Source organism: Lithobates pipiens, unplaced genomic scaffold (genome assembly GCF_037356315.1).
Source record: "Lithobates pipiens isolate NorthernLeopardFrog02 unplaced genomic scaffold, aLitPip1_a1.2 Scaffold_10, whole genome shotgun sequence".
NCBI lineage: Eukaryota > Metazoa > Chordata > Amphibia > Anura > Ranidae > Lithobates > Lithobates pipiens.
In genome coordinates, this window is record NW_027507686.1 from 82,881,153 (window position 1) to 82,891,878 (window position 10,726).

General features: G+C 42.5%; 1 protein-coding gene across 3 annotated transcripts in view; it reads left to right on the forward strand.

Moving 5' to 3' along the window:
* Positions 1 to 7,625, forward strand: part of RELA (RELA proto-oncogene, NF-kB subunit) — a 102,958-nt gene extending 95,333 nt beyond the window's left edge. For 2 of the 3 annotated variants that reach the window (XM_077456343.1, XM_077456324.1), the window contains 4 exons: positions 3,009 to 3,221; positions 3,319 to 3,399; positions 5,488 to 5,547; positions 5,638 to 7,625. In XM_077456343.1, coding sequence (XP_077312469.1) covers positions 3,009 to 3,221; positions 3,319 to 3,399; positions 5,488 to 5,547; positions 5,638 to 6,218 — 935 coding nt within the window. In that variant the 3' untranslated portion in view covers positions 6,219 to 7,625. The remainder of the gene's footprint in view (positions 1 to 3,008; positions 3,222 to 3,318; positions 3,400 to 5,487; positions 5,548 to 5,637) is intronic. The other variant, XM_077456335.1, reaches the window with a different exon arrangement.
* Positions 7,626 to 10,726: the final 3,101 nt, after the last annotated feature.

Genomic DNA, 10,726 nt, shown 5'->3' on the forward strand with positions numbered 1-10,726 from the left:
AGCAGGTACCTGTTTCCATGCATTCATATCTCGCTCTTTGTCAGCAGAAGCTGCATGGCTTCCTCCAGCTATCCGTCCTGGCCACCAGTAAGAGGTTGGAGGGAGGAGATTTGGCTGAAGTTTCTCCATCCGGGAATGTTTTTTTTTTTTTTCTCTCCCCTCGCCACTGCACTCAGTGGCGGCTCTCCTCTCACCTGTGCTCCCCCCCCCCCCCCCCATGCTGATCGGAGACCGGCGTGCGGACGGGATGCACTTTTTTTTGGAAAAGGGAGGCGTAGTGAGGAAGTAAGGGGGCGTGGCTTAGCACGGCATTGGTGCGGGCGGCGCAGGGCGGATTGGCTTATAAAAAATAAAAATAATAAATTCTGTTGTCAGCCTCGTTTGAACTAACGGAAAGACACAGAAGCAGTCCTGGGCATGTGAGTGTGGGACACAGGCATTCCCCAAGGCACATTTACTCTTCCAAGGAATCAATTGTGGAAGAGCTTTTTTCAGCTTCACAATCTGAAAAATTGCTGGTGCAATTGCTGACAAATGGTTCACTCCACATTTAAGCTACCTTTTTTAAATGAGTCAGCTGAAAAACCCACTTCTTATTTGGGTTCCCTAAAGCCTCCCCAAGCTATGCATGTTTTTCCTGTTCCCTATGCTCAGTTTCATTCGAGACTGCTGCAACACAGTATCCTATCCGCTCGAAACAAAAAATGTTCAAGCCTTAGAGGTCCCAATGCCTCTATCTCCAAGGGTGCGCCAGAGCCTCAGTTGGTGGTGGCTAACCAAGAATCTGCAGAAGGGGAAATCCTCCTTACCGGTCACATGGAAAGTGGTAACGGATGTCAGCCTTTCGGGTTGGGGAGCAGTCCTGGAAGAGGCAACTGCCCAGGGGAAGTGGTCCAGATCCAAAATGACCTTGCCCATCAATATTCTAGAGATTCGGGCAGCATGCTCGGCCCTGAGGGCCTGGAAATTCAGATTACAGAATTGTCCTGTCAGAATCCAGTCCAACAATGCCACGACAATGGCCTACATCAACCACCAGGGGGGCACAGGAAGTCTTGTGGTCTACAGAGAGGTAAACCATATCCTAGCTTGGGCAGAAAATGTTCCTTTCCTATTGGCAGTCTTCATTCCAGGAATATAAAATTGGCAGGGGGACTACTTGAGTGAGTCGCTAGCAGTTGTTCCTGGGGGAATGGTCCCTTCACCCGATATCTTCCTGGCAATATGCCAGAGATGGGGGATCCTGGACGTAGACCCATTTGCGTCCAGGTTCAACAAAAAGATCAACAACTTTGTGTCAAGAACAAGGGATCCTCCAGCATGCGGGACAGATGCCTTGATAACCCGGTGGGATCTGTTTTCACTGATTTATGCATTCCCTCCTATTCTGCTGCTTCCACGACTTCTTTGCAGGATCAAGCCAGAAAGAAAGTCTGTGTGGCCCAGAAGATCTTGGTATGCAGAGATTGTAAAGATGGTGGTAGGGGACCCATGGGACCCTTCCACCACGTCCGGGCCTGTTCTTGCAGGGTCCGGTATTCCATCCTACTTTACAAGCGCTAAATTTAATGGTTTAGCCATTGAAACCCACATTCCGAGGAAGTGTGGGCTGTTAGGATCAGTTGTATCTACTTTGATTAATGCAAGAAAGCCGGCCTCCAGAGTCATATATTATAGAATCTGGAAGGCATTTGTTTCCTGGTGTGAATCCTGGGGTTGGCATCCCAGAACATATGTCAAAGGTAGAATCCTTGCCTTTCTACAAATAGGGTTAGAGATGAAGCTGGCCTTGAGTACTAGCAAAGGCCTGGTCTCAGCCTTATCTGTACAGTTTCAATGACCACTTGCTTTGCATTCTTTGGTCCGTAACTTTTTACAGGGGGTAACGTGGCTCAATCCACCCATTAAGCAACCCTTGAACCCTTGGGACTTGAATTTAGTTCTGTTGGTATTGCAGAAACAGCCTTTTGAGCCAATACGACATATTCCCTTGGTCCTTTTGACAAGGAAGCTAGTTTTTCTGGTAGCCATATCTTCTGCATGAACGGTATCAGAGTTGGCTGCTCTTTCTTGTAAAGAGCCATATTTAATTATTCACAAGGATAGGGTAGTATAGTATTGCATCCGCATCCTAACTTTCTACTAAAGGTAGTGTCCAGTTTTCATCTAAACCAGGATATTGTTCTGCCTTCATTTTTTTCCAGAACCCTGTTCTACAGAGGAAAAGTTGCTGCATTAGCTGAATGTAGTGAGAGCAGTCAGTCTACTTGAAAGACTGCTCAGATTCGAAAAACAAATGTTTTGTTTGTGCTACCTGAAGGTCTTAGGAAAGGACAGGCAGCAGCGAAATCTACTATTACTAAGTGGATTCAGCAAATTGTGTAAGCTTATGGTTTGAAGAGGAAGATTCTACCTTTTCAAATCAAAGCGCACGCTACCAGGGCTGTTAATGCTTCATGAGCAGTGTGTCACCATGCCTCCATGGCTCAAATCTGCAAGGCGGCAACTTGATCTTCAGTCCATACATTCACTAGATTCTATCAGGTGGATGTAAAAAGGCGTGAGGATATCTCCTTTGGGCGCAGTGTGCTGCAGGCTGCCGTATAGGTCCTAAAGTCTGGTGCCCTGTTTTTTGGGTCCTCCCACATAGTAACTACTATGACTGTGTCACGTGATGTATGATAAAGAAAATAGGATTTTTATAACCGCTTACCTGTAAAATCCTTTTCTTGGCGTACATCACGGGACACAGGTCCCTCCCCTCTTTGGTTAAGTCTACTGCTTTGCTACAAAACTGAGATACTCCCAGTAATAGGAGGGGTTATATAAGGAGTGAGCTTGCCAGTGTCCATCGCATATACATGGCCTATATACCCACATAGTAACGACTATGGTTTTGTGTCCTGTGATGTACTCCAAGAAAATGATTTTAAAGGTAAGCTGTTATAAAAAATCTTATTTTTAGAAGGGTGTCTTGTTCTATAAACTTATCTTGTTTTCTTTTTCAGAAGATATCGAAGTGGTGTTTGCAGTAGGTAACTGGGAGGCACGAGGATCATTTTCCCAAGCAGATGTGCACAGACAAGTGGCTATAGTTTTTAGAACGCCGCCTTATCATGATCCAGGAATACGTCAACCTGTGAAGGTGCAAATGCAGTTGAGGCGGCCATCTGATAAGGAGGTTAGCGAACCTATGGAATTTCAATATCTACCAGATGAAGGTATGTTGGCTTTGTTTAAAATAGGTGGGTGTGTAGTGAATTTTTTTTTGTTTTTTTTTGTTTTTTCTTTCAATTATCTTTTTACCTATTTTTACAGGAGATTTTCATCACATTGAGGAGAAAAGAAAGAGAACAATGGAAAACTTCAAGCACATTGTAAAAAGGAATCCATTTGCAGGTGAGAGAATTTCAGCCATAGCAGTGTTTTAATCTTGTATGCAGCATTGTAGCCAGCATTCCGTTGTTCAGACAGTAGCCCAGCGGGAGAATTTGTCCATCTGCACTGTATAGCAGGGATCCTGTTAAAAAATTTTAGTTCAGCCTGTGGTCTGAACAAAAATAAATCTATCAATGTATGGACAGCTTGAAGCCCAAGTCTAGGTTTCTTGTCACTTTAAATAGTTCATTTTGGGCCAAGCTGGCCCAAACAAACTATTTTCAATGCTAGTTATTTGGCAGCAATGAGCACTGCATCATACTGTATTAGCATCAGCTGCATACAGTATGCTGTGCTGTGTTCCAGCTTCTTGTCTGCTGCCAGAACAAAATCAAGTCAGCCATTTAGAGGGAACCTTGTATTTTGTATTTTTATCGTTCAGGTACAGTGCTTCCTAGGATTGGTGAAGTGGAGAGATGGTTGCATAATTTCACAATCTGAGAAATGCTTATTTACATGTAGACCATTTGATTGACCCCGCATGATTTTTTTTTTTTTTTTTTTTTTTTAATCACGCCACAAGCAATTGGCTATCGAAATCTCGGCTGTCTGTCTCATCGCTTGGCCATGACATTTTTGTCTAGGTCACTTGATGTCAGATTTGGAAACTTGTGTAATTGGAAAATAACCACGTATGGCCACCATTTGATACTAAGGGGGTGAATTAATAAAACTGGAGAGTGCAAAATCGGGTGTAACTCTACATAATAGCCAATCGGCTTCCAACTTCAGCTTATTCAATTTAGCTTTTACAAAAAAAAAAAACTAAAAGCTGATTAGTTTCTATGCAGATCTGTGTCTAAATTTTGCACTCCAGTTTTAGTAAATCAACCCCCAAATCTTCTTTTTTTTTTTTTTTTTTTTTTTTACCACTTCAATACAGGGCACTTTCACCCCCTTCCTTCCCAGACCAATTTTCAGCTTTCAGCGCTCTCGCACTTTCAGTGACAATTGCGCGGTCATGCTACACTGTACCCAAATTAATTTTTTTTGTTTTTGCACAAATTGAGCTTTATTTTGGTAGTATTTATTCACGACTCCGTTTTTTTTTTTTTTTTTTTTTTTTTTTTGCGAAAAAAGAGCAGAAATTTTGGGGAAAAAAAACAATATTTTCTTCTATTTTAAATGAAATTCAATAAAATCTAATTTTGTCATAAATTTAAGCCAAAATGTATTCTGCTACATGTTTTTGTTAAAATAAATTCCGTTAAGTGTAAAATGGTTTGTGTGATCACGGACATATGTACGCAAATGATCATGTACAGATGTGTGCAGGTGATCACGGACATAATTGTGCAGATAATCATTGAGACATGTGATTTTAGTGGAACACCTGTTTTTATTATTTGGGGACATGTGTGTTTTTTTGGGGACATGTGTGTTTATACTAGACTGGTGATCAGTAAAAAGCTGTAAAAAAAAAAGCTCATACTCGCTGCTCACCAGCCGGCTGCAGTGATCTCCTCTCCTCAGCGTTGACTTCCGTGTGAGGAGCTGATTGCCTAGAAACGGGCTGCTTGTTTACATCACATGACGGCTGTGATTGGACATGACTGTCATGTTATCAGGAGGGCCAATCACAGAGCCCTTCTGCCGATCTGAGATGCGCCGTGTCCGGCAGGAGCGCTTCGGGATTGCATGCAATCCCTTTCCTTCTGAAGGACATTCCTGTGTGTGTGTATATGTATGTGTGTATATATGTGTGTATATATATATATTTTTTTTTTTTTGGCTGGGTAGGAAGTAGTTAATATGTGGGAGAAACTTGCTACATTTTAGCCATCACCCACCCCCTAATATTTTTATTTTTTTTATTTTTACAAGGGACAAAAAGCATTAGCTTTCATTTAGCCGTCAGGACATTTTGATTTCAACAGACATTTCTTGTGTTATCTTTAGTACTTGTTTAGTTTCAGTGCCCTCACATTAGAGGTAAAGCAAAAACGAAATTTGCCCTAAAGTGTGTGTGTGTGTGTAGTTGCCACTGGGGCATGTGTCCTTAGAAAAGAACATCCAAATATCCTGACACAAATATTAATATACTTTCAGGAAATGAAACTAAGCACCAGCGCAGGATTGCTATACCAAACCGCAACATTCCAAAACCAGGTTTGTTCTTGTCCCTCTTCTTGCTCATTTCTCTCTCCTCTTATTTGTTCTCGATAATGGAACCATTTTCTATTATTTTGTTTGATTTAGAACCTGCACCAACTCCCATTCGTCCAAGTTCTCAGATGTTGGTACCAGTCCTTTCTTCTGTCCCTTCGTACATGGTAAAACCTGATGCTGGAGATGCAATGTCCACACTTCTTTCTACTGTGAATATTAGTGATTTTGCCAGTATTGGCTTTTCCCCTATGCCTCCAATGCATCAGCCTCCACCATCACCTGAAGATCGTATAGATATGGACTACCCTTCTTTTACAGATGATGGAAACCTTGATTTAGTAAACATGCTGCAAAATGACCCTGACAACCATTGTGCCAGCCTAAGTTCCATTGACAATAGCGATTTTGGCCAGCTTCTCAGTCAATCTCAGTCTTCAAGTTCTCTTTCACAGGCCCTGCATGAATCTGGGCATAATCAGAGTACCCTCATGGCATATCCAGAATCGATTGCTCGGCTCATGGCATCTGGATCTAATGAAGGGCCTGGTGGAGAGGAAAGCTCTGAAAGACTTGACAGCACCTTAATGAATGGGATTTTTGACATGCAGCAAGGCGAAAGTTTGAACTCCATGATAGATATTGACTTTTCATCTCTGATGGGCATGAAATGAATACTTGGTGAAGCTGATGCCTTCACTAGTGGAACAGTATAATTCTTCAGAACACAGTTGGCCTTCAACTCCTTCAGGGTGCTTTTGCTAGTTAGGTGATATTGGGCCTACAATGTTGAGGATTGTGCTGGCCCTGTGGAATTTCATCCTGATTAACTTTAACCAGAGAGCTTGAAATAGCCATGTTGCATCTTTAATAGCCTTGATACAGGCTAATCTTGTATGAATAACCTTAATGTGGTGTGGTATTTTAAAGTAAAGTCATCTATCACATTCTAATTATCAGCAAAAATTACATCCATGTTAAATAAAACAAACATTTAATGCTTAACTGGCTTACAGACAAGATAACATTTTAGATTTTGTATGTGCTCTATTGGCACTACTACCCCCAGATACCATATTTATCGGCGTATAACGCACACTTTTCCCTCTAAAATAGGGGGGAAATCATGTATGCGTGTTATATGCCTATATAGGCTGCCTTGGAGGAGGAGGGAACGAGCCCCGCTGAAATACAGAGCTTCAATGTCCTGTGGGCTTTGACTCGCAGTCTTGCCCAGTCCCACCCCCTGGACAGCTCCTAGTGTTTATGTCCTGGCATTGGACCACTGTTATGTCCATCATAGGAGCAAAGCCAAGGGGCGGGACTGGGCGTGACTGCGAGCCGAGCCCACAGGAGATCAGGCTCTGTCTATCCTGGCGTAGATGAGGTTGTAGATGGGCATGGATCTGCCTGCAATTATGGACAAGGCTGCCAGATGGCACTGACTAGGCTGTAATGATGAGCAAGGCTGCAGATTTGTACTGATTAGGCTGCAATGATGGGCAATGGCAAGGCTGCAGATGGGCACTGATCTGGCTTCATTAACCACTAACCGACCACCACACGACTATATATGTCCTGACTTTGATAACGACAGCAGCTGCTGCCACAACTGAGGTATCCATCTCTTCAGGCAGCGGTTCGGTAAACTATAATGGTGGTCTCTGTGGCAGTTTCGCAGCGAGATCACCTTTTATTGGCAGCGGGAGAGGGGTGCACCTGCCGAGCTCCCGTGCCCTCCACAGCTTACCGGAGCCAGCAGCAGAGGCGATCAGGTCATTGTCTTGGCTGGGTATAGAGGCAGGTAAGGCTAAGATGGCCCCCACCCGTCTCCATACCATAGTGGGGCGGAAGCGTCGTCAAAACTTCACTTCCACCCATGCGTCTTAAAGGGCTATTTTCTATTGTCATTTTTTCAAATGACAGATTTATTTTTTAATTGCCTTTAAGTCCAAAATCTGAGATATGAGGTCTTTTTGACCCCAGATCTCATATTTAAGAGGACCTGCCATGCTTTTTTCTATTACAAGGGATGTTTACATTCCTTGTAATAGGAATAAAAGTGACCCAAATTTTTTTTTTTTTTTTTAAGTACAAAAATAAGAAAAAAAAAATTCTAAAGCGTCCAACGAGCTTGCGCGCAGAAGCGAGCGCATGCGTGAGTAGCACCTGCATATGAAACCGGTGGTCAGACCACATGTTTTGGTATCGCTGCTATTGACTCCATTTCACGAGCGGGCACAGTTTTGAAGCGTGACATGTTGGGTATCCATTTACTCAGCGTAACATTATCTTTCACAATATAAAAAATTGGGCTAACTTTTTTTTATTCATTCAAAAAAGTGAATTTTTTTCCCCAAAAAAGTGCGCTTGTAAGACCACTGTGCAATTACAATGTGACAAAGTATTGAAATGAGCGCCATTTTATTCTCTAGGGTGTTAGAAATTTTTTTTTTATAATGTTTGGGGGTTCTAAGTAATTTTCTAGCAAAAAGTGTTAACTTGTAAACACCAAGTCTGAAAAAGAGGACTGGTCTTTAAGTGGTTAATGGGGACTGATAAGGCTGCATTGATGGGCACTGACCTTTATTTTGCTTTAAACGTCTTTATTTAAAAAGTACATTTTATTCCCCCCCCCCCCCCCCAAAACTTCCCTCTTAGGGCCGGTTCACACAGCGAGGCGCGGCGAGGCGTCTCCGACTTACCTCGCCGCGACCTGCGGGGAGCTCAGCGGCGACTTGCAGAGGACTTCTGTATAGAAGTCAATGCAAGTCGCCCCCGAAGTCGCCCCGAAGTAGTACATTTTTTCTGAGTCGGAGCGACTCGAGTCGCTCCTCTCAGAACGGTTCCATAGTACTGAATGGGGGCGACTTGCGGGAGCGAGGCGAGGCGAGCCGAGCCGTGTCGCCTCGCCTCGCTGTGTGAACCGGCCCTTAAAATTTAAGGTGTGTGTTTTACGCCAATAAATACGGTAATAGTTTCATTCAGCACAAATTTTTCCCTTCACCACTTTGCTTGTAAATGAGTTAGAGGAACTGCAGTCTGCTCATATAATTTGTAATAAAAACATCTTTGCCATTCTTAAGCTTCCCTCCAACCACTTTGCATATTTTATATATACTGTGATTCTGTACTTGCCAAATATGCTGCATAATTCTCCCTCTGAGTCTGGCTGCAATAATTTTAACTGTGGGCAGCTGAAGCTGCTGCCTGTTCACTTCCTGGATTTACACAGGGGCACACCTCCAGCTCTGCAGCTCTCATTGGCGCTTTTATGACTCCCTTCCTGGCAAACTCTCAAGAGAACTGAGCAAGATGTCATAAGCCTAGGCTAATGACAGACAAGAAACAGGAAGTGGGTTGTATAAGGTATTTACCGGCAGAAAAAAAGTTTTACTACCCATAGCTAAAACAACAAGAGCAGACGATTTAATAGAAAGATGAAAAAAATTACTGAAGTTCAGCTTTAAGAAGCTTCATTTACTCTGACACGTAAACAGTGGTGACTCTTGGCATTTGGATTGGTACCTCTCATTTAAAAAAATGTATGCAGATTATTAACCCATAGATTAATATTGTGCTTGAGCTATTAAACTCTACTACATTTGTTTACAAATGTAACCATTTTAAACGTTTTGTTGAGATATGTATGTTACAATGAAGTTGTAAGGGTTATGTTTTTACCATTTTAAAAAGGGATGTGAATGGATGTTCTCAGACTGCTTTTTTTTTTTATTATGTATTTTCAATTATAACAAAGTGCCTTTTTAGTGCATCCTGACCAGCTATCACTTTTTAGTTTCAGTTGAACTGTAATGAGTATAGTTTAAAATTACTGAATTAGCAACTTCAAATATCTGTAGACAAGAGGTATTTTATTTACCCAATATGTGTCTCTTGCTTTTTTTTCTAGTAAGCGTACTCCAAACTAATCTATATATTTTGTTTAGAGCACAAGCTAAAGAGTGCAGAATAGCAGGAAAAAAATCATAACATGAAAGGCTGTAGGAATGATTAAATTATCTGGTTATCACATTTTACCTAGATAGCTTGCTATAGGGGGGGGGAAGACAAATCTACATTAAATCTAATGAAAGAATTTGTTTGTGAACCCTTAGTACAGTCTTGGATTCAGTGTGATCTGCATCTGAATATCCTGATGCAGATTGGAGTTCATTTTTTTTTTTTTTTTTTTTTTGCAAACTTTGTCCCATGGTAGTAAAAATTGGCTCTTGGGTGCCACCCTGGGGGTATTTGACACTGTGTCTGATTTTTCTTCTAGAGCGTGTCAAATATTTCTAAGACCCCTTTCGCACTGGGGTGCTTTGCAGGCGCTACAGCACTAAAAATAGCGCCCTGAAAGAGCCGCTGCTGTGTCTCCAATGTGAAAGCCCCAAGGGCTTTCACACTGGAGTGGTGCGCTAGCAGGACTGTAAAAAAAAAGTCCTGCTAGCAGCATCTTTGGGAGCGGTATGTGTACCGCTCCTGCCCCTTTCAAATCAATGGGGCACTGCGGCTATACTGCCAGCAAAGCGTCTCTCCAGAGGTGTTTTGCAGTGGTTTTTAACCCTTGCCTGCTAGCGGGGAGGTCAAAAACCACCCCGCTAGCAGCCAAATAGCGGCGCTTTACTGGTGACACATCTCCCGCCCCAGTGTGAAAGGGGCCAAACGCTTGCAGACTATTGGCTTAGAAATGCCTTCGAAACCCCTTAGCCTTAGATGCTTCAACCTGTCTTCCAAGCTGCTCTAAAGTCTGTTTATGGCCCATATAGCAACATAATCTTTTCCTCCTTTTTCTTTCCTTATATCAGTTTCTTTAAAAATGGTAAATTGAGATGTATACAAATGCCAGGAGTAAGTAACCCTGGTGCACATGGTAGCATCATGTCATCCCAAGCTAGCCATTAGAGAAGGCTGCAGACTGAGGAAGATTGCAGCAGTGGTGATGGACCAAAGAGGGCAAGCCCGAACCTTGCATTGCTGAAGGAGGCAATAATGGTGCCAGTATCCTGTGCATGTTCAAACCTAAAAGAAGCCACTTACTATTAAGAAAAAAAAAACTTGTGTAAGTTTTACTGAAGTATTCCATGCTCAAGCTGGTCCACCTGTCTCACAGACCCTGACTTTGCTGTATATATTTGGGCATGCATGTTATGGCAAGAACCATAGGGACAATCATACC